Source organism: Grammomys surdaster, unplaced genomic scaffold (genome assembly GCF_004785775.1).
Source record: "Grammomys surdaster isolate TR1022 unplaced genomic scaffold, NIH_TR_1.0 220, whole genome shotgun sequence".
In the NCBI taxonomy this organism is placed as follows: domain Eukaryota; kingdom Metazoa; phylum Chordata; class Mammalia; order Rodentia; family Muridae; genus Grammomys; species Grammomys surdaster.
In genome coordinates, this window is record NW_021604665.1 from 10638059 (window position 1) to 10663013 (window position 24955).

The 24955-nt window shown below is 37.6% G+C and overlaps 1 protein-coding gene across 1 annotated transcript in view; it reads right to left on the reverse strand.

The window, feature by feature from the left end:
- Positions 1–4954: 4954 nt before the first annotated feature.
- The window catches only part of Cntn3 (contactin 3), a 262761-nt gene continuing 242760 nt past the window's right edge, over positions 4955–24955 (reverse strand). Inside the window, exons 19-22 of the mRNA XM_028773027.1 lie at positions 16348–16534; positions 7672–7784; positions 6111–6279; positions 4955–5231 (exon numbers count right to left, since the gene is read on the reverse strand). Of these exons, the coding sequence (XP_028628860.1) occupies positions 5131–5231; positions 6111–6279; positions 7672–7784; positions 16348–16534 (570 nt within the window). The 3' untranslated portion in view covers positions 4955–5130. The remainder of the gene's footprint in view (positions 5232–6110; positions 6280–7671; positions 7785–16347; positions 16535–24955) is intronic.

Genomic DNA, 24955 nt, shown 5'->3' on the forward strand with positions numbered 1-24955 from the left:
GAGGGAGGGAGGAAAGGAGGGAGGGAGGGAAGGAAGGAGGAGGGAGGGAGGTATTTTAGATATTTGGAAAAATTAACTTATGTACCAAGGGCCAGGTAATTTTTTAGAGACATGCTTAGGATTCTAGTCAGATGCTGTCTAGAATGCTCTCAGTCTCGGGGTCAACTTTCTTCCCAGATTTGTTAACTTTTTAATACATGTCTGCCACTTTGAACTGTTTCATATACATTGTACAACAGTCCTATTTTCTTAACAGTCACAATTTATCAACATCTGGGTCAATCAATGTGTGTATGGGGGGGGGGTAGGGAATTAAAGAGGTAAATAGGAGAGAAAAAGTAGAAATGGTGAGAACTGACTGATTATTTTATCAAACTGATAAAGAATGTGGAAAGAGGAGCCCTCATGAGAACAGTGTGCTACAGAGGTTAACATCCCAATGGCGATTCTTTGTTATCTTTAAACCTCAACCTGGCAAAAGCCTTCCCTATGAGGATGCTGGAAACTTGCAAATGCTGATGCAAGAATCCCCCTGACAGGGACATCTCCCTTCCTCATTAGCCAGGTATGGAGGTACATTTTACAGAGCTTTGTGTGTGTGTCAATTTCTACTGTCTGAGGCCGGAGTAACTGTGGTCATTTGCCAGCCTTATCATTTGTTGCTGCCTTTTCTGTGTTTCCTCAGGTAATATCCAATTACATAGGGCCTGATTCTCTCTCTTCCCTGCAGGATTGATGATCAAGGTAAAATCACAAGGAGCTAAGATAATTTCAAAGGGTAAAGTAGGAATCAACAAAATGAGAATAAAGGCTGGTAAGTATGGAAAGAGTTCATTCTTTGCAAGCTTAATTTTCTTATCAGTGTATGGATTCTCTGTGAAGTCCGGGAGGTAATTATTGCCTGCATGTAAAGCAAGGCATGTGAAATTATTTAGGTATATTCCTAAATAAAAACAAAAATACCTAATGATTGAAATGCACTGCAGTCCAATCTGTTTACATATTTTCTTTCAAGAGAATGGCAGAGTTTACTAATTGCTGATTTCATAATTACTGTTGTGGGTTGTTTTTACTTCCAATATTTACTGAAGTATATCCAAATTACACTGAATACCCATGCATCTTTTCTCATTTTTAAAGAGGGTAAAATGCTTTAGAAAAAAAAATGAACCCAATTAAGATTAATTTTAAATAATAAAAAAAAGCTGGCATTGTGTGAATGTGAGCCAGCAGGAGGGATTTTAATTGGAACCAGGGAATCTGTAACATTCTCCTGCCTTCACATTTTCTTCATCCTACTGAGTTAAGCTGGTTGGTTTTCACTGAACATGACAAAGATGATTGAAAATCAACTCGGGCCATCTTCAAAAGTTTTAAAGAAAAAGTATAATGGAAATTAATTAAGAATTTTTAGGCTTCTCTATTATGTGCTCAATAAAGGAGGCACAAAGTACACTCTGAAGTCAAACCCAAGCTGCTCTGAACCTTCTAGCCTGATGTATCTAATGTTAAGAGAGACAAAGATCTTCAACCCACTTAACGTTCAAGGGTTAAAGCTGAACTACCTTGAGTCGAATTTTATTGTATTTGCCACAGGATGTCCACTTACAAGTTGCTAACTGTTAACCATCTGTGAAATGGGCTCCATGAAACCTGATTAAGGAATGATGTAAGGTTTAACTCAATAAGTCACAGAGAGTAAATGAGTAACTTTGAATGTTAGCAGTGTTACATGTTAGCTTAGAAAAACTGAATTCCAGCATCACTTCTCTTCATATAACACTGCCCTTGTACAATGAAATTAAGAGAGACATAAAACTACCTTCTGAAGGAGTTCTCTGTTCTCTATGGTTTCTTTCCTACCTATGGGGATAATAACAGTAAGACTCTATAATAGTTACACACACCATCTACCTTACTAACATCCTGCCTCATAAGTGGGTAGCGTCAACAAAGTCAGCTCATGGAACAGGATATTCTGCATCAAAGGGCTCAGCAGTTGTCAAAGAAAAACCTGAATGAGGAGAATTCTATTGTATTTGCATTCTTCAGAAAGGGAATCTGAAGCTTTGGAACTGGAGCAATAGACCATGACCTACAGTTAGTGAGGGTACCCCGACATTGGCAGAGGTTTCTTGCAAAGCTGGTCTTTCATTCTTCCATTCCATCAGCAACAGGAATTAGGACTGCTTTATGTGTGATCTCTATTTGTACACTTTTAGGGTATTTGCCTTTTATTAGAAGATACTAATAAAACCATCTCAACTGGACTTAAATTTCAACACACTTCCCCCTCTCACATACACACCACACCCACATACTATACAGAAGACCACAACCATACACCACACACAAAACAAACACACACACATATACATACACACACACATACACACAGCAAGCGGGAGAGAGAGAGAGAGAGGGACATACAGAGAGGGAGAAAGAGAGGGAAAGAGAGAGAGAGAGAGAGAGGGAGAGAGCCCTACACAGTGTCCCCGTTAATTCTACAGACTCCATGTCTAATATGAGAAGATAACTAGAATATTTTTGTTCTCATTTCTCTTACACTAACAATGACTTTTGAAATTGTTTACACATTCAAAAATGAATCATTTAGTAAGTTTACAGATATTTAGAATGTACTATATCATAGTGATCATTTCAAGTGTATCTTCTGATATCAAAGAGAAAATCTATGTAGAATGTGGTACATTGACACTGTTTAAAAAAATATAAACACTTTTGTCAAAAATATATGAGTTTTTACTCATGACAAAATCAAGCAAGAAGAAATTAGGCATCGTAAGTCTATGAGGCGTTTTTTTTTCTTTTGTTTATATCTATCAAGCCCTTTGATGCACATAGGAATTATACTGAATGTAGAAGACATTATATCAAATTACAGGTGTTACTGACTTAATAAAGCATTAACAAAAATGTTAAAATATTCCTCTAAAAAATGTAAAAGTCAAATATAGGCTGAAAAATGTAAGGACTGATAAGAATAGTGTTGCTCTAATGGCACGCCCCCCTTCCCATGTGGATGTGTCCCTCGACCAAACCACAATGAACTATTTAGAACAATTCAATTATTATAAATTTTATTAGAATAATAGAAAATCATACATACAGATAACCATAGGATACACACACAGGAATTTAAAGAGTAAAATTTAGACTTTTCAATATGAAACAGTGTCTACATCTCATGGAGATATACTGATAGAAATAACAGGAGACAAGAGAATAGCCATCTTGCAAAAGAAAACTATAGGAACCAATTCTAGGAGTCATCAGAAAATAAAAACAAGGTATAGTTCTGTTATATGTATCATAAAGCACAGGGATTGGAGAAAGTGTGTCCCCACATTTTGACTGGAAATAACAATGGTCATATGAAATCAACTAGTCATTCAGATTTCTTCTTGATATGTACAATATATACAGACCCTACAGAAAACTTAAAAAAATCATTCTTCTTTTTATATAGCAACCTTGTCTTAAGTGGAATTTCTGAAGGAAGGGTGGTACACTAAAATGGTATCAGAATTTGACTAATGTTTAATGTTCCTTTAGAGCTATACTATCGGTTTCCAATTTTGCTACCTTTGGTAATATAAAAAAATTCCAGCAAAATGTGAAATTGGTAGGTAAGTGGTAAAAATTGATTCTGAATGTCTAGCACTCAATCTGCTAATTTTCATATACCTTTTACATATTACTGCAAAGTCATGTCTTCCATAGTCCTTTGAAAACCACATATTGAAAGACTTGCATCACCCATATCAAAGCCAGCAACATCACCATGTTCTTTTACAAATTTAACTTGGGAATGGAAAAGGCTGCCTGACTCAGTGAGATAGAGAGTGGAATTTCATTAAAAAATCATCTCCACCATCCAAACCAAGAAAGGGCCCCATAATAGAATCAGAAATTATAAATGAAGAATTGTATGCATTTTGTTTCATATTTGGGTTAAGATACAGTTTTTCTTTTTCTTATTTTCTCTACTGGGACTTGACAAAACCTGATAGCTTATTTTTACATAGGAAAGATATGAGTCCTAATTCTCTTTCCCAAGTAATTTCACTTTAATTTTTGAGGAAGGATAAAATGTATTCATTTCTATGTTCCATATTTTTCTTTGTAAATACCCACAAAAAGAAACAATCACTCGGGTTCAATTTCCATCTTTGAACAAGATAGATAATCCTAAGGAGAGCATGCAATGCCAGCAAGCTTCAAAGAAGTGCCTGGTTTGTGTCACCTTAGGAGGTTCACATAAGATTCTGTACAGGGACGCTGCATGTGGGAGAAAACCATTTTTTCATATTACTTTCTTTGTTTTCAACAAAGAATTCTTGCAGTAAAGGCCGATAGGAGAAATATTTTCACCTCATTTTATAGAATAAATAAGTGAAAGATGAGAGGATAAAGTGACAAAGGAAATCTCACAGCCATACAATAGCACATTGAAGCAAATGTCACTTCCCTAAGCTCAGAGTAGCATTTTCTAACAATACTCCCTTGCAGGCCACTCCCTTCCAGAATAATGGTTTATGTGCATTTTCCCTCTGAGGGATTCAAATTAGTAATTTAAAAATGATAGATGATGTTGTAAAAATGGGAAAATAACATTTGGAATAAATGAGGAATTTTAGTATAGAAAAACTGTGTGTGTGTGTGTGTGTGTGTGTGTGTGTGTCTGTGTGTGTGTCTGTGTATACTTGTGCATTGTGTACCTTCTTTATACTGTTTGTACTGTATATGTACTATGTGTTTCCATACATCATGTGTGCACTGTGTTTTTATGTATCCTGTGTTTGTATGTGCCTCACACATAGGCAAGTGTTCAAGTGATTAAACTCATAACATAAGAATATTTCTATCAAAAGTTTGCAGTATGTAATTTGCAAGTTCCTTTGGTTTACCAAGCAAATATTAAGGCATCTCAGATTCCTCTAAAAGGATGTACTGTTTTTATTATATTCATATTTTACCTATAATGAAGTAGAAATTTAAAAACACATAGCTGAAAAAAACATGCACAATCACTGTTTCAGAAAGCACTTTTTTGGGGAGGGGGGAGGTAACCAATTAACTTTCCAGTAAATAATAAAAAAAGCCCTATCACCACAAAGCATTTACAATAAAGAACAGTAGGACGGATATATAACCTGACACAGAGTGGATGTTAGAAATGGCTGAAGTGGATCCTCTTGCATCCATACCTGTCAAGGATGATAAAGGGCTCATTAGCAAGGGCTGTAATCAGAACACTGGAGATTGAACGTTCCTGTTCCATCTAAAATTATGCTGAAATCTTGTCTTCAGTTGTCATGATATTCATGCTAGTAGTAGTAGCACTAGTAGTAGTTGTAGCAGCGGCAAGAGCAGCAGCAGCAGCCTTGCAGGTCTTTAAGGCTTTGAACCCCAGACTCTGCTTTCCAGGTAACTCAAGAATTTTAAGCATCAGCTTTACCACTCCTCACACTTAAATTACCACGTCAAAAGGCCAAGGCAATAGGGCAAATACTTTCTCTTGGTCAAAAGAATAGATTATATATTCTATCCTGATCCCTGGGCCTTTTAATCACCTAGTAAGAAGTCCACTCTCCTAGGAAATCTTAATCACCTGAAGTCAAGCTAAAATGGGAGGAATAATTATCCCCTGAATGAGATCATGTACTTTTCCTTCCCAGAAGCCACTTAGTGAAGGCACTTGCCTTCCAACAGGCAGCACTATGGAGAGTAGCCATGTGACCTGCTTGCTTTGAGTCCTATTTAATTTTTTATTTTTCTTTGTCTTTTTTTGGAAATTGGCCCAAAGCCTAACCAACTCCCATACCCTCTATACTATCTGCCTCACTCCTTCTATAAGGCTCCCCATCTACCTTTATTACTTTATTTTATCTTATCATGTTGAAGCTGCTTGTTAGCCTCCATTGCAAAAAGCACAAACTTTTCTTCTTCGTACTCCCCAACTTCCTCCAGGCAGCTGCCAGATTTACAGTTTGCCTGCCCCATTGTTTTTCTCCTAAATGTGAATTTATTATATGGTTCAACAACAGTGATGAAAGTTAAGGGGAGAATAAGCTCAACTGACTTACTGGTTATTCTTGGAATCCTGATCTGCTCACTACTGGTGCCGTCCCCTCCATCTGTGGTAGCCTTGACTTCAATAATGTAGTCTTCTTTGATAGGCAGCAACAGTTCAGCTGAAGTTTTATTTGTGTTCAATACTTGCACATTATTCTGACTGCTAGTCCTATAGAAAACCTAGAAGACATAAATAAACTCACTTTTTTATACAACTAGCTTCTATGTCTTTCACAAACTTTGTCACTCCAAAATGACTTTAGGTCTCTACATCCCTATCATATAAAGTGGAATTCATGTTAGGTCTTGAACATGGGTAAATGTTCTGGGACCATCAGGTTCTCAAATCTGAGGAGGCTGGATGAACACTGAACTTTTTCATGGAAAATCTCAGTTAGGTTAGGGTAGGTTGATGAATGGGGTAGATTAGAAACACAGAGATTATGGAATATGTTTAAGGAGAAGGAGACCATTGTTTCAGAGTCTGACTGAAGCCTATCCTCATCCTTGAAGCAAAAATTTTGAGCCCTTTATGTTTGTTGTAAAGGATGTCCACATAAAGCTAACATTGTTTCTAATAGATATTTTGTATAAAGTAACAAAAAACCAGGATTAGTGAAGAATGTATGAAAACTTGGGAAGGGCCTCAGTCCTTTCAGCAGTCATTTCTTGAGGATTATAAACAAAACTGTTACCTTTTTATAAAGCAGATAGATCCTGTTTTCCAAAATTCTTGAGAGGTAAACTTATTTTACCAACCGTAATCCCGTTAGATGCATCTCAGTAAACTCCAGATAATCTCCTTTAAGCTTCTTAGCAATTTTGTGACTACAGTAATTTCAAAGCCCAATAATACCTTATATTATTACTATAAAAACAATGAGCTTAATCATCCTTTGAGGAAATTGTAGCCACACTTAGGGTGTGTCTTATTTTCTGTGAGTCTTCTTAATGAAGTCTATATCCATGCTCTAGAGTCTGTCTAATCTTCATTCTGGGCACCTGTCTTTCGTTAACTTTAAAGCCTAAGACCATTCAATACATCATTATTAAACCCAACACTGCTTCATACATTGGATAGAACTGAAGTTCTTTGAAGCCATAAATATGGCTTCACTTGTGCCCAAATTCCCAACAGTCTAGGGGTCTCCTCAGGTTGCTCAGGATAAAAGTAGGGAGCCATTCTTCCTACCCCTGCTCACTTGCAATGCTTGCAGCAAGGATAGGTAACTGACAGAGCCACATGGAATGCTTCTTTGGTTATAGAGGACAAGGAATCATGGGCAATCCTTACAGCTGTTTTAAAACTAGTATTTAGTGAGCACTGAAAATACATAATAAAAGTTACAACTATCAGGCTTGAGATCCTTATGAAGCAAAATTATCTTACATAACTGTATTTAACAAGTCAGACATTTCCAGAAAATGATCTTTTTGGGAAAAGCTTGACGACTGTGTGAAAACTAGATTAAGAAACCATATCACTAATGTTTTAAAAATAAGCTTTCTACTTAGCTTGCCTTAGAGCATATTTGCAAAGGTAGGAAACGTGAAGTCTGAGCCACAACTGACCTTGTAGCCTGTTACTTCTGATTCATTCTCCATGGCTTTCACTTGTTCCCAATTAAGCAGCACTTTAGTGTCTGTAGCATTCCAAACAACATTTCCTGGTGGCTGACTGGGAGCTTGAAATGCAAAAGGAGAGATTAAAACTGATTTGAGCACAGAGTCATATTTCAGACGGATCAGACAAGTAAATATTCTAGAAGGCTCATGGAAGAAGAAGACTCTCTTTGATAACTCGTGGTGCAGAGATGGAATGAGACAAAACCAAGGAGTGGCTTTAAATCTTTTCTTAAGCATTTTAAGGAAAGGTTACCGTGTTTAAATTACGAGAAAATTGGCTTTATCATACCATAGGATACCATATAGTAGGATACCTTATGATGCCATACCATACCCTACCCTACCCTACCCTGCCCTGCCCTACCCTACCCTATCCTACCGTACCCTACCCTGCCCTATCCATACCTAGAAAATGTTGAAAGCATAAGAACGGCAATTCCTTTTTCTACCACTAGAGGGTGCATGTTGATGAGTGAAGCAGGACAGCTATTGGACTTGTTTTGACACCTACTAGAAGCTGAGAGAAATTGCCAAATGAGCAGTTTAAAGCCACAGGAAATGAAGTGTGGATGATTTTTCAGCCAGTCTCCTTGTATGATGAGATGGGCAAAACGAGAGGCAATAAAAAATCAGAATTACACAGATTCATTCTCGTGAAGTAATAGCTATACCCATGAAAAATTACAGCCGAGAGTCTATATTTTAAAGTCTTCATTTTCCAAATTTAAATCAGTGTTTGAGAAAAATAATGCAAAAGGCTAAAAAAGTTAATGAGAACTGCATCAGAGAATTAATGAAACTCTCTGGGTTTTATAGACTTGGATTTACAGTTAGTTCCTTTACAAGAACATGATATAGGAAAATTATACGGGTAAGGTGTAAGGGTGTCTGTGTGTGGTGTTTATGTATGGGGGGGCATGGGATGAACTGAAAAGTGGCAGAATCCATTTGTTTACTGAGGAACACGAGGGGCACTACAGTTCAATTTCTTTTCAATCACAAAAAGACAAAGATATTACTCATTTGTCAACAGCATCACAATTGCCTACAATAGCATTGAAAGTTTATCCTTGTACATTGAAACATAAGATGTGATTTCAATAACTTATTTGTAATGGGAAAAGGGGATTGCCTTTCCAGAAAAATTTCTGATCATCATTAACTCATGCCATAAGGGAAATACAGCTAAACTTACAGATGGAAGAGATCCCAGATATATTATGGGATGAATAACTCCAAACATGATGGTATTGTTTACACATTCTTTAGTTTTTTGTGTCCTCACTAACATGATTCTGTGGGACTGCGTAAGGGTATTCTGGGTCATGGTTAGGCAGTTGCCTAGAACCCCAAGACTCTGCATGAGAACCGGCAGGAGTTCGGCGCGTCCCAAGAACCCAGGGTACTGAAAAGCAGTCCAGTCTCCATAGAATTACATTGTTCAGTCAAGTAGGCCTGACTGTAGGCCTCATGCCCTAGGAATTTACATACTAATGAAGGCCAGAGGGCCCCTCCCAAAGTGCACAGGTAGAGGATGTGACTAGAGGCATCAGACCCTAGGGATTTACATACTAATGAAGGCCAGACGGGTGGAGCAAATTAAGCATGCCTCCCCAGATCCTCCCCCACTCTCCCCAGATCCTCCCCCTTTCTCCCTCCCTATATAACTAGGGACTGCCTTGAGTTTTACGAGTTTTACAGGGTATACTTCAAGATTCAACCATCATCCGCCATGACAATAAACCCTTTTGAAACCAAGGACTTCCTCATGTTTTGGGGGCCTGCTGCTGCCAAAGCCTTCAGGCCGCTGGAACCATAGACATTCCTCCTGCATGTGGGACCCGCTGCAGAGTGGAAGCCTCTGGACCCCCACCACTGCGGCCTGTAATTTTTCCCCACATGATTCCATGTAGTTTTAAGTGGTTTCTGATTGGATATTAACAATGAGTTTAAGTCAACTGAGACTGAGCTGCAGGGCTGTGATAACCAGATCAATGGTAGCTACTTAGGGTTGGAATATTAATCAGTGTGTTCTACTCACTCTATGCAAATGTCATGAATGTATTTATAACATCATCCCGAAGTCTGTTATCCACGTGGCCGATAGGAATATGAACAGGTAGGTTTGATTTGATTTGAAGAGATTCAGAAAATACACTGCCGCATGGATTGCTCTACCAATGCATGAGTGCTGACAGATTATAGAAAGTTGAAGTCTTTTGGGCTACACTACCTATCCAGATGCCAGCTTCAGAGAAGAAATGACTGTATAAAGGGTGATTCGTTTGGTATGAATCCCAAAGTTCATGAATTCAGCCTGATAGGAATATGTCTTTGAAATGACTAAAAGAAAGGAAGGAAAAAAGAAAGAAAAACTATGAGAGATTATGTAAATTAATATGTAAGCTATGCAAATTACTGTAAGTAATGAAAATGGAAGGCTGTTTTTGTTTTATTCCCCCCTGTGTCCCTCATTCATTTTACTTCACTGTTTCCTTACTTGCTCATTTCCCTCAGTTTTTAAAATGTACACTTTTACTTATGCATATGTATATGTCTATATTTCTTTCTTTTTGACTCTATGTGCATATATTACATGTGTACAGGTACCACAGAAGACAGAAGAAGTCAGTGGATTCCCTGGAACTGAATTCATAGGGCACAGTAAGCTGCTGAAGCCCTTGTAAGGTCTGAAAAGTGAATATACATTTTGTGGAAGAGCAACAAGCACTCTTAACTGCTGAGTCATCTCTCCAGCCCCTGGTTTTGCTTTTTTCTTATTTTAACACTGAAATAAAAAAAAAAAACATAAACAGAATTTTTAGCCACATTCCAAGAAATGATAGTTATACAAGAACCAGCTTGATATGCTAGTCACATTTTTGGATCTACTTTAAAATAAAACTAATGGCTCTTTTAATTTTTAAAATATTAGAAATGGTACCCATAAGTTCTCTCTCTTTTTTTTATTTAAAGTTTTTTATTTAAAAAATGGCATTAGAATATGAAATTTCAAAAACAGAATTTTGTATTCATTCATTTCATATCATTAGAAATTAGCTGTTAAAGTTTTAAACAAGATAATTCATTTAAGAAGGAAAAAAAGTATGATTTCCAAAATGAAATAAATCCAATACTGTAAGATTGAAAGATACCTGTGAATATTCAGATACATTGGTGTACCTCACAGGTGATGGGGTACATGTTTCTCATAGAACAAGTATTAGTGTTAAGCAGTTTAGGTTCATGGGCCACATGGTCTTTGCTGTAATTGTGAACACACATTTGTGAAACTAAACACAGGACAATGTGCATGTGAGTCTCCCTCCTTCTCCTCCTCCTCCTCCTCCTCCTCCTCCTCCTCCTCCTCCTCCTCCTTCTTCTTCTTCTTCTAAATTGGATATTTTATTTTCATTTTTAGATGTTTTCCTCTTTTCCCATCCCCCTCCCCAGAAACCCCCTATCATATCCCCCATCCTCCTGTTTTTATGAGGATGTGCCCCCACCTACCCACCCAACCACTCCCACCTCCCTGCCCTCAAATTCCCCCACATTGAGGCATCCAGCCCTCATCTGATCAAGGGATTGCTCTCCCACATATGCCCCACAAGGCCATCATCTCCTACATATACAGCTGGAGCCATGGGTCCCTCCCTATGTGCTCCCAGGCTGGTGGTTTAGAACCTCAGAGCTCTGGTTGGTTGATATTGTTGCTCTCCCCAATGAGGACGAAAACTTCTTCCACTCATTCAGTCTTCTCTCTAACTTCACCATTGGGAACCCTATGATCAGTTCAATTGTTAGCTGTGAGCTCTGAATATGTTAAGCTCTGGCAGACCTCTAAGGAGACAGCTGTATCAGGCTCCTGTCAGCATGCACTTCCTGGCATCCACATCAGCATCTACCTTTGGTACATGGGATGGATACCAAGGTGGAGCAGTCTCCAGATGGCCCCTCCCTTCAGTTTCTGTCCTACACTTTGTCTCCATATTTGCTCCCATGAGAATTTTGTTACTCCTTCTAAGAAGGACCAAAGCACCCACACTTTGATCTTCCTTCTTCATGAGCTTCATGTGGTCTGTGAGTTGTTTCTTGGGTATTTTGAGCTTTTGAACTAATATCCACTTATCAGTGAGTGAATACCATGTGTGTTCTTTTATGATTGGGTTACCTCACTCAGGATGATACTTTCCAGTTCCATCCATTTGCCTAAGAATTTCATGAATTCATTGTTTTTAATAATCGAGTAATACTCTATTGTGTAAATGTACCACATTTTCTGTATCCATTCCTCTGTTGAAGGACATCTGGGTTGTTTCCAGCTTCTGGCTATTATAAATAAGCATGCTATGAATATAGTGGAACATGTGTCCTTGTTATATGTTGGAGCATCTTCTGGGTATATGCCCAGAAATAGTATAGCTGGGTCTTCAGGGAATGCTATGCCCAATTTTCTGAGGAACCTCCAGACTGATTTCCAGAGTAGTTGTATCAGCTTGCAATCCCAGCAACAATGAAGGATTGTTCCTCTTTCTCCACATCCTTGCCAGCATCTGCTATCACCTGAGTTTTTGATCCTGACCATTCTGACTAGTGTGAGGTAGAATCTCAGGGTGTTCTGATTTGCATTTCCCTGATGACTGGCCTTATGTGCATTCAAGGATCTCGGTGTCAGGGTCTCACACTAACTCACTGAAGATTTTCCTTACTTAGTCATTCCGAAACCCATGAGAAATGGTAGATTCTTGATACATTCAGAAGTGAATTCCAAGTCAGTTTTAGGAACTAAAATTAAGGTGGATAAATAGAGTATGTGGTAAAATGCTTGTCAGATAACCTGAGTATAATACCCAGAACACAAGATGTGTGAAAGAGAAGCATCTTTTTCAAGGTGCTTCTGATGTCAATACTTGAGCTGTGGCCTGTGTAGGCTTGCACAAGTGCCCACACAATAAATTAACAGACAGACAGACAGACACACACACACACACAATCAATATAAAAGAGTCAAGAATGCCTGTGATTAGGGACCTAAGAAATAAAACACCAAGCTGTTTGCTGAAATGGGGGTATTACAGTGGATGTGTCAAGATGAAGGACAGGAAGTAGAACTCAGCTTAAAGAAGCCTTGGTCTGAGATCCTATTAGATGACATTTGAATGGTTTCAGCATGAATCCATCCATACTGCAAACAGAACTGCTACTGGATGTTTATCCCACAGTCTGCTGAGTGTTTGTCCTATAGATTCATTCTTACACATTCTGGACATGAGACTGTCAATATGCTTCCCTTTAGAAATCAATACTTTCAGTCGTTTTCAAGCCACCTACAAAATTTTCTCATTAGCCTCATTAGAGCGATGATGATAAGAGTTACTTCTCTTTGGCTTTTGAGTGACAGAAAGCCATCTTCAATTACTGAAGAGGCTAATTACTGTTAAGTCAAAAATGCTTTTAGAAAGAACAAGTATTTGGATATAAAAAAAATTAGGTGTTTAATGGAAGCTACAGTACTTTGCTTGAGACTCCTTCTGTTATTTGACAATCAGAAACAACACCTACATCAGCACTGATGGAAATCTTTGCATGCTGAATTCCATGATTACAAGGACACACAGCTTGCAATTTTTAAACTAGACTGTAAAAGACTGCAGCATATATTTTAAATTCACAACGTGCAGTCAAGAGTGAGTACATTTGATTAATAACAGTAGTTCAAGCTGGCTTCCTTCTTTAGCTTTCATTTATCTACCCAGCTATCCAGTCAGCATTTAATGAGAAGCTGCCATGTGCTTGGAGTGCACTGGCCATGGGGAATGGGGGCCCAAGACAGAGGACTCTCTGTTAAGTTCATGAACTGGAGGAAAAAAACAGAGACTACACCAGGATTCAAAACTGGTATCTCAGCTAAAGAGCTGTTGTACCTGCCACATACAGATGATTTCTTTAAATGATTATCATGGGAGCCTTGTCAAAATTCTTAGCTAGGACTTGAAGCTAAGCCTCATCAGTGCTTAGGGTGATTATTCAAAGCTGCCAGTAACAACATCAGAAATAGCTACGAAAGATGCCATCTTATTCTATTTTGGTACATGCTTTAAAAATCACTAGCATAATTAAAAAAAAGAATACATGTTCTTTATATCCAATTTTAAGATGACTGAAGGGTTTATGAAATTTCCCATTACAATATAGAAACCCATTGTTAGCAACAGTTATAGAATAATGTGCAGATGCAGGTGAACTGCATCACCAGGGGGATTCTATTTCAGAGAGAGGTTTGATTCACTTGGTGAAATTCCCATCAGACTTCAGTTGTACCAGCCCTAGATTCCTGACTACCTCTGAGCATCTTACCCAGTCCCTAAGCAGAGAGCAAAATTACAGTAAACGCTGGTGTTGAAAGGTACATGGCCATTCTAAGGATGTGGTTGGACGAGAGGAGGAGACAGGGCTTTAGACTTTCTGGATTATTGCCCTATCACCTGCTCTGCCATCTCTTTGAGGGAATCTAAACTTCCTGGAGCTCAGCCTTTTCATTTCTAAAGTGAAGACACAAATAGCTTCCAAGGCAACATTACCACGACAATTAGGAATCAGTACACGAACAGTGTTATAAACTGTGAGCAGAAATTGTTCACTAAGTGTTAGCTGTTAAACCCATAATTATCATCATTGTTACATGAAATTTGTCTTTCTATGCTGGCTCTCCATTTTCAAGGGGTGTGGTTTATTTTTTTAAGGCTTTATTTCATTCACAGGGTATTATCAAGATATTCTTATTAACACATGGCTGCTCTCTTCTTTCTGCTTCCTCAGTTCACAAAGTTCATCACTGATGCCTCTGAAATCTTTGTCTTTTATATTAATTTTCAGTTATTATTTAGCGTGTGTGTGTGTGTGTGTGTGTGTGTGTGTGTTTGTACCTATGAATGGCCATATCACATTGTGAAAGTCAGAGGACATTTGCCAGGAGAGAGTTTATTCTTTCTTGTTATCGTGTAGGTTCCATGAAACTCAGGTCTATCTCAGAGGCAAGTATTTTTACCAACTGAGCAATCTTGCCAGCCCATTATGTTGTTTTTAAAGTTTTCCTAGTGAATAATCATATTGATTAATAAGTCAGAAGAAAAAGTCAACTTGTTTGAGTGTACTTTTGCAATTAGCATTTTTTTTTGTTGATTCTGGCTTTTAACGTGTGAATGATGAGGATATTTAAGCTTTAGTAATACTCAGCTATTATCAAGAGAACCAAATATCTTTACTGAAAAGTTGTAAATACAAACCATTTTCTGTTTATGTATTTTCAAATAGCACATTCTTGGCCTAACTGTGTTATTCAGAAGAGACTAGGTTATACTTTCCCTAGTAATTAGGTAAAGATAATGTTAAATCCTCACATTAGTGGATTGCTTACAAATGAATGCATCAGAAGGGAACAAATGCCTCTGTTGCTACACTGTTGCTCTGTGGCGCTCATTATGCTAATCATATGCTAGTCACACTTATTTTTTTATAAATAATGCAAAGATAAACACAAATTTCCTCCATCAAATGACAGTGGTTAATTAACATCTAAAAGCAGTAAGAATATCCTTCATGTATATTTTAAGTTATCAGTATTATAAAATTGCTTGCCTATAATATTTGTCTCTATATTACTGGCATTCTTAGCAGTTTAGGCAATGAACATACATTTTCAAATAAATATGGACCTGGCAGTCTACAAACAGAATGTATCCATTAAAGTGCCCACCAAGAACAACAGTTGTTTCTTTTCTATATAAACTTTGTGAAGTACAGAGAGGTACAGAAATACATTTAGAAGATAAATTAAGAAAAGCATCATCCATAAACAAAACCATCAGTGTGCTCACAGTCCTTAACCCCTTTTTTTTGCCTTGTTTGTCTCAGCCTCAAAATTGAGATCAGAGGGAAATGATCATTAAGTATTTGGGACATGGAATTTTCTCAGCCCCTTTTAGCTATGACCACAATGATAGTAACCCAATAGTTTATTCCAACTAGCATGAATGTGCTGTGAGAAAGTAACTAAATGCAAGTAACTGTTTCCTGACTACTAATTTAATAGTAACATTATCAAAGCTCATGAGCTTTACTGTGAATACAAAGGTAACAAAGATTGGTCTTGAAGACAAAGTTGGCATTGCTGGCTAGAAATTTTAATGTGCATCTGTTTACATGGGTCATACAGTCTGATTGTTATAGCATTTTATTTCATCTTGGAATCTCTTAAGTAATGTGAGGGGGAAAAAGGCTAAGAAAGCAGGCTCGCAGGCATTGATGTAAGCTTCTAGTTATGGTGCTTAGCCCAAGCTTCATAGAAATAAAAACCCACGATGGTGGACCCAACGAAGCCAAACATAGATAAAAGGAAGGCTAGAGGTACTACACACCCACAAGTACATTTTACCACAATGTACATCTATGCTCACATGGAAGGATGTTGTGAAGGATTTGCCAGAGTTTCGAAGCAGGATTTCATTGCTCAGTGGGATTCATACCTTGAGTGATCCATTCAGGTGATAAGGAAGATTCACTGATAATGAAGAGTCTTATTCTGCACATTCAAAGAAATGGAAAAAATGAGATTGAACTTACGGGTTTTCTTGGTGGTCGCGTTAACTGTGGCGCTGAAGGGACCAGCGCCTGCGCTGTTGTAAGCCCGGACGGCTGTGTAATACGCCAGGTTGCTCTTCAGGCCTTGGAGCACAGCTGATGTCTGATTTCCTGCCACTTTCACTTTGCTGGTTGATTCTTCTTCTCCTCCATTGTTCCAGTACCGCACCTGGTGAACAGCAGACATAAAACATGCAAACAGCTGGACCAAATACAGCCCTTTCCAAAATTCAGTCATTTTCATTAATGGGGGTGCTATGATGCATTTTCTTGTTTATGCCACCGACATTCCCAGGAGACCCACTATGTGCCAGGTGCTGCACTCAACCTTGTCACAGCTGTTCGTATACAGAAGAGGAGAATAAAGGAAGAGTTAGAGAATAATTCTATAAACAAATGAAGCAGAGATATTTAGTATGCTAGGACAAGCAGGATCCCAAGCTCGGATTGCAAGTGGGAAGACAGAGGAGAAACACACACACCTAACATCAAGCTGTTTCCATTTTCATCCTTTGGCAGCCTAGCCTAAGGTCAGATCTACAATGCTGGTATGTATTCATGAAGCCTGAATAAACTCCACAGGGAAGTGGAGATTCCTTTTGGAAAGGAAGTGATATGTTAGCGGGAAGATTTGAGAAAGCTGTCTAGCAAGTGGAGTGTCCTACAGCAATGGTCAAATGTTAACCAGGTTACCTGTGCATGCAAGGCCTGCAGCAAGAAGCAGGAAGTAGCGACAGCAGCTATTAAGCATAAACATGATAACTTTCGTCACATGGATTTTATTATTCTGTGATGTGCTGAAAATAATTTTGGATTTATTAAATTGGCATATGCATAAATGGTATGAAGATACAAAAGTAAACCAGTGATAAAATTTGGCAGCAAGAGGAGTAATGCGTGATAACGTAAAAGTTGTTTCCAGAGCACTGTGGGGATTGGTCAGTTGATAAAGAGCTGGCTGCTCAAGCATGACGCCTGCAGTTCAGATCCTGCATCCATGGTAAGTACTGGGTGTGGTGCCAGGCACCTGGAATCCGAGTTCTAGGGTACACACACAGGAGAACCACTGCAGGTTGCTGGCAAGTAGGTCGAGGGCAATCAGTGAGCTGTAGTGAGCTCTGTTTGAAAAAGTAAGGTGGAAAAGAGACTGAGAAAGATAACAGACATTGACTTCTTTACACACACACACACATGCACACGCACACAAAAATACACCAAATATATGTACATATGTTTTCTAAGTACTTTGCATATGTGCTATAAACTGTTGCTTTCTTTGTTCATAAATTTAGATTCTTCAGGAAGTAAAAATAAATTAACAAAGATAAAACATAGAAATAAACAGCTTATGCAAAATACAACCATGCTTAGGACAGGAATAAGAATAGTTACTAACATTTGCTCACTTAATCTAAACAGAAAAGTTAACACAGAGATATAAAGAAGAACTTAATAAAAACATACTTTGTACTTCTCTAAACAAATATGCTTGCCCTTTTTTTTCAATAGACAGCCTTTTGTTTTGGCATTCATTTTTTAAACCTTTGATAATAAAATATAACTATAAAATAATTGTCATAATTGCATAACTATCTGTAGTTTGAACATAATACAACTACCAACATATCTCTAAACTCACAATTCTAATGACAATGACCATTTCAACCATGGGGCAATCTCTGCAAACATGGATTTAGCTTTGTCTGAAGAGAAGCTTTGGTGTTTGTAGGAATATGCTATGTATCTTTTGAAAAGCAAAGCAGGTGTAGTTCAGTTGTTAGAATGATTATCAAACATGCACAGAACCTTGTTCAATGACCAGCATCCCTGAAAACTGGGTGTGTTGGCTCACATCTTCAATACCAGCACTATGGAGCTAGAGGCAAGATGGTCATTACTCAAAGATATCCTTGGCTACATAGCAAATCAAAGATTAGCTTAGGCTAGAGATGGTACATGATGAAAAGTGAAATATATAAAAATCAGAGCTGTAATTATTGAGTGAAATTTCTCAGCATTAAAATTCACTGTGTAATACTATGTAGATCAAACAACACCAGGTGACTAGTTAGCTAGGATGTTGGTTTTAGCCCTCAGAGGAGGAAGATATTAGAACTTACCATCTTTTTTTTTTTCAAAAAACACATATAAATGTATTCATTAATATAATATCACAATGTAAATCTCAGTTTCTTACAAAAATGTCTCCAAAGTATCAAACTAAATAGTTCAGAATTCTGTACCCTCTCTGGCCCTGTGTATTTCAAGCCCCTCTTCCTCATATACATGTTGTTTTGAGTTATTTCCATGCATTTCTTTTGCAAAAGAGTTATTAGTTTTCATGAGACTCTTAGTTGGGGTATCTGAACACAAATCCTTTGGTTTGAAGTAAATATGATTTTGTTTATAAGGCCACTGATAAGCAAAATGTAAACAGACACCAAAATTTTTTATAAATATCATATCACTAATACTGAACACTGTATGTATCATGAGGTTTCAATGACCTGTCCTTGAGGACACTGTCTAGGTATTTTCCAGGATTGACATCTAATCAACAATGATAATAAAATGTTATAGAAAGCTGGAAAGCTTGTGGAATGGGGATATAGCACAGTTTGAGAAAATATTATATAAATCTGGGCTATAATAATCCTTCCTTAATAGATGGCACAGGAAAGGGATGGAGGAGTTTGCTAAGTCAATCAAGATCCTGTTTAACTTTTGGTCTCTTGTTAGTTTCTAATCCATGAGCCTTTCTTTCTGTGAGACATCAAATTCCTTCATCATAAGCTGCCTAAAAAATGTTTTCTTAGGAGACTCATGAAAAGAAGAATTTAAAAAAATTCATAACTGGCATGTGAAATCTAGTTTTATAAATCCATTTATAAAGAGTACTTGAAAGTTCTTGTAAACAGTAGATGTTAAAGTACTATGACTCATCTGTGTGCATTGAAGGAGTGTTTCATCTTTAGATCTTAGTTGATAAGAAGTGTTAGAAATATTTAGACGCAGAGAAAATGTATGAGGAATTTGTATATAAAATACTAGTCAGTGAAGCGGGCTAATCTTTTTAGATAGGTATAAAAACTTGAATTAACATACAAATTATCTGAACTTAAACAAGTAATTATAAATTTTCTTTAAGCAAATTTTCTGAAGTATTCCAATATGTTGTGTAACATTTTGCTTAAAAACATCTTTATTCTTTGCTTGGTTTATTGTTCATTTCTTGTTTGTGGAGCTAGGAATTAGAATCTAGGACCTTGAATATATAAGGAGTCTACCTCTGAGCTATACTTACTTCTGGGCCTATTTTTATCTTTAATTTTGAAAGTCTCATTAATTTGCGTGAGTTCAAACTCACTATGCAACCCAGGCTGGCTTTGAACTAGTAATCCTCCTCTGTCGTCCCCTGAATTAGCCATATTAGCAGACCTAGTGGCTAAATAATTCTACATTATTCCATTCTCCATAGGCTATGTTATAGATTGAAGTAATAGCTGTACTACCACTGAGAGAATACAGTTGCTAATATACAGTTTATAGGTGCAGTCACAACATGGGCGTGTGAAGAGCAAGGTGTCTACAGAGGAAGAAAACACTGAAATGTACACAGAAGAGAGTTTCTATCAAGCTGGAAGAACATGAAGGCAGTTTCTATTAAATAAAAAAGGATCGTCCCTGTGTTATAAATGGGGAGCTATACTGGGAGGCACAGGTGGATATTAGCTAACAGCTTTCTAAAGAAGACTAAAAAGTTATCATCTTTATGACACCCAAGTGTATTGTAAAAAGGATAAATTAATTATGGGAGAATACATATAAAGGTCAGTTAAATTTGAAAAGTAGTGAGCAGAACTCTTAGACCTGAAAAGAGAAATTATTAAAAAATGAAATCATAGATAAGAATGTAGCTAAAGATGAATGGTGGAAACATTTGTAAGTTAGTCCAGACATGGCCTGGAGAAATAATAAAATCAGAAAAATGAAGCTAAGAGACATGGAGGATGGGATGTATAGTTCTAATCAGACACCAGAACAAGGGGCCAGGAACAAAACAACATTCAAAGGGTGCACAGATGAGATTTCGTATGAGTTGGTGGACATAGGAATTTTTACCTTGTAAACTCATGCAGAGTTTGCTGTGGGAAAATAACATGAAAAGCCTCATGGAAGGAGAGGGCAAGGTGATTAAAAGTGAACCATAGCTGGAAACATGGCAAGTCCTGTTTACTTCTATAATGGTAGTGAGCACTTGCACCTTGGTTTGCTGAAGAGGCTGTGTGTGTGTGTGTGTGTGTGTGTGTGTGTGTGTGTGTCTGTGTGTTGCATTTATTTCATTGCTAAGGGCAGTCTCACAACACAGGCAATGACTTATCTTTTCTCAGAGCTCTATTGCCGAGCAAGTGCCCTCCTTAAACAGAGCCCATTTTCTACAGTTTCACTTACTGTCAGTGGGTCACAAGCTTCTTGCAAATGCCATAGAGTAAGATGTTTTAAGAATGAGAGATGATGTTTGTGTAACTGTTATTGAACTATATGATTCTGTATATATTCTATTTTATTTTTTATTTTATTTATTTAATAACTGTTTTATTATTAGTTATTAGTAATCTCTTTTATATAGTTTTATAAATTATATATAGATATAATATATGGCATATATAATATAGGGTATATATATTTATATATAATTTATGAAAAAACCTTTATTATCCATGGTTTCAGAATTACCCTGGGAACTTGGAACTCAAACCATTGTTGAATTGGATGACTTGGACCAACACCGTTTACTAATATATCTCTCCTTCCTTCATCAAGCTGGGTATTAGATACAGGTCTCTGAGCTTCTATAAAACAGTGGTGCTTTAATTTGCTGATGAGACAATACAAGTTTGTTTCAGTTTTCTGAACTATAAAACCATTTTGCTAGTCAATACAGTTTTATCTGGTTAAGTAGACAGAAGCAAACTGGAAGCATGTCAGGAGTAAGAATGCTATCTCTATCTCTGAATGTAATTTGGTTACCCAAAAGTAATCCTCCTGCTGCGAGGACTCTTTATGATCACTGCGACAGAGATTTCTCTTAATTTAACAATAAACTGAAATGCAACACATAAAGATGTTGCATTGAAAAATGGTGCCTTTGCTGAGCCACTAAAGAGCAGATATTAAACCAAGAATACTTTTTAAATAGATGAAAGTGGCTGTCTGTGTGCTTGGATATGTTTAAAAGGGGGAATATTTTAACATAGCTGTTACACTGAACACATTGAAATAAACAGAAGACATGCAAAAATGTATTGAGAAAGTTCAGGAAACTGTACATTTATCTTTCACTCATGGTCAATCTGTTTTTGGCCTTGGGAGAGTCATCTGGATCAACTGCTCACATCAATCTGGCTCATTTCCTGCTGTCTTCTCATTTGACATCATTTGGAGAGGCTGTCTAGCAAAAACACTGTCCACCTGGGGACCAAGGCTTGCCCTTACAGATATATGGCTGAAAGCCAAGCCCGCAGCACAGTCCACCATCCAGTCACTCTCTACCAGATGGATGCTCATTGCCACCACCCTCTCCTGTAGAGCTCAGTCTTCCACACTCTCTTAAAATCTGTATTTTATTCACTTAAATAAATTCTGTCTGTATTGCATTATACAAATATTTCTCAATTGTCTGTGTTCATTTTCCTATGCAAATTCATTGCTTAGTAGCAAGAAATAAGCATAAATACATGTACTTTTGCTACCACACTCTCAGAGAAGGTGATCAAATATTTAACATATCTTTCAGTCTAATGAAAATGTTATAGACCAAATACATTCTGTACATCTGATTGGAACAGGAAGCTGGATGAAGGCATCAATGACTCCTAGTAAAGCATTCTGCTGTATTGTATTCCTTCCTGTGCCACAATTAAAATAAAAGTCTATCAGATTCTCCCCAGATACTTCATGTTGTGCTAGTTTACATGTATAGGTTTAGTTCACACACTGAGAAATTTATTTAGCATGGGATTATTTTCGCTTTTAATGGTTTTAAAAATTAAAAATAATTATCAGCATACAGTAATTGTACATACTTGTTATTGTCAACTTGACAGAACTTAGAAATGCATGGGGATGGGCCTCTGTGCACCCCTGTGTAGGGGAGTTATCCTGACAATATTAATGGAGGTGGAAGAGGCATCAACTCTGGGTGGCATCATTATTGACTAGGATCCTAGATTGGATAAGTGGTGAAGGGACACTGAGCAGAAGTACACATCCACCGATTGCCCTCTGGACATACTATATTCTAACTGTGGACATACAATGACTAGCTGCTATGGTTTTCCTGTCAGGTTAGACTATAAGCTCAAACCCTTTCTCCAAGAGTTGTTTTTGTTGAAGTATTTTATTGTAGCAACAGGAAAAGAAACGATGGCAATATTCATGTCATATAGTGAGGTATCATGTATTGCTCAAACAAGGGTAGTTAGTATTTCCTTATCATTTTTTCTGTGTTGTGAGTTTCTTTCTTCTAGTTTTCCATGTACACATAATTCAGTATATTACGTTATTATAAATGATATGAACTCATAGCAGCTGTTCCCAGATGACCTGTACAAGTTCAATGCAGCATGGATGGGGGTGGGGCTCCATATGTCTTACCCCTAGCTGAGGAGCTATTGATACTTGAGAGCTTCTAGGGGATTCAGATTTGATTTTCAGAATGTGGTCCTTGAATGAAGCTTCCCCCCCAAGTAGACTGTGTTACACCTATACACATACATAAAAATATCACTCTCAGGTTATATCAGAGAAATTGCTCTTTGTGATGGATCTTGGTGAATGTAGAGATTCCAGGCTGTTCAAGCAGCTAAGAATATGTGAGTGTAGGGTGCTCAGTCCTGAAGATAATCATTGTAACTTGGGTTGACAGTGAATACAGCTATATGCTTGTACAAAACTAGGCTTGTCATCAACAGTCAGTCATGAATGGTGAGGGGCAGAGTGACTTTTATCCCTCCCTGAACTCTTTCCTAAAGGGATAGTCCTCATTGTTAGCCCACAAGACTGCAATGGATAGGGCATGCCCATGGTCACACAGATGGCCCTGGTTAAGTGCAATAGGCCACAAAAATAAGCAGATATGATGTGGAAAAGGGATTTTAGGATGTAAGATAAGAGTTGATAGGAGTGGAAGGGAGACAAAAGAGGGCCATTAACATGTGTTATATACATGCATGATATTTTCAAAGTATATATACACATACATCATATACATATATTTGCAATTAAACTGTTTCAAAGAAGAAGGAGAACAAGGAGAAGCAGAAGGAGGGAAAGAAAAAGAAACAGAGGTTACCATGCATCATAAGGACCTTGTGTTCTTTTCCTCAAATACGTAATCCCCACATACCTACAAGCTTCTGTTCTTTATCTCGCCTGCCTCTCTGGTTCTTATTTCAAAGGACACTGGGAAGATATGAGCTCAAGTGTAACTACTTAGCAGATGAAATAAACTGCAGCCCAAGGAAATGAGCTTCTCAACTAATGCTTGGTCAAAAGAGAAAGGAAATTAGTCTAGATGCTAATGACGATGTGTGCACAGCTTGCCACACGGCTGTGATCAACCCTCACTGAGAGGAGAGAGAGGCAGAAGCTATTAACAAGTTCAAAGCCAAACCTAGGAATCTGCAACCCACAAACTCAGCCACATGACAGATAATTAATTACTTTGGTAAGTCATGTATCTTTCCAGGTTAATTTTGAAATAATTGCTGAAATGGAAAAAGAGGATATTTTTATCAGGCTAGAATTACATACATTAATTCTTAACTTCCCCTAACTTGTTCATGAATCTCTTAGCTCATTTTCTTTCTCACTGCATTTTGTGGAAGACATTTCACATCATGACTTCTCTTACATACATTGCATGCTGCGTTTGAACATTCTGCTTGTTACTTTTTGCAAAAATAGGCAAAGTGCAAGTATATTTTAACCCAATATTTATATAGAATGTCTCAATACACTGTGTTTATAATCTTTTGCCTCCTTCCCTACCAGTAACATGAACAACACACTTGGGCACACACACTTGATGCACACTGCACTTTGTTTACTTCCTTCTTCCTTCCTTCCCTCCTTCCTTCCTTCCTTCCTTCCTTCCTTCCTTCCTTCCCTTCCTCCTTCCATTCTTTTCCCTTCCCCTTTCCTCCCCCCCTCCTTCTTTCAGTCAACTCTTACTCTAATAGGCAATGTTGACAAATACTGCTTTCTTTCATTTAATCCTCAAGTAAGGCTGTGAGTTACTGGCTACTATTTTCTCTATTTTAGGTGAACCTTGGAAAGACTGATGAATGTACTGAAGCTCATTTCCAAAACAGTAAAGTTCAAACTGTATTAATTTAATCAATGTTTTGCATACTGGCCTGAGAACCTGGTGAACAGAAGCAAGTAAATCAATGAATTTCTCTATCCCATATGGGGCCTATCTTCTAACACAGGGAGATCTGAATGCATAAAAATGGTGTCACTCTACTAGATACTGTGGTGGTTCTTTGACTTTTCTTTAAATCTCTCCCTCTCCCTCTCCCTCTCC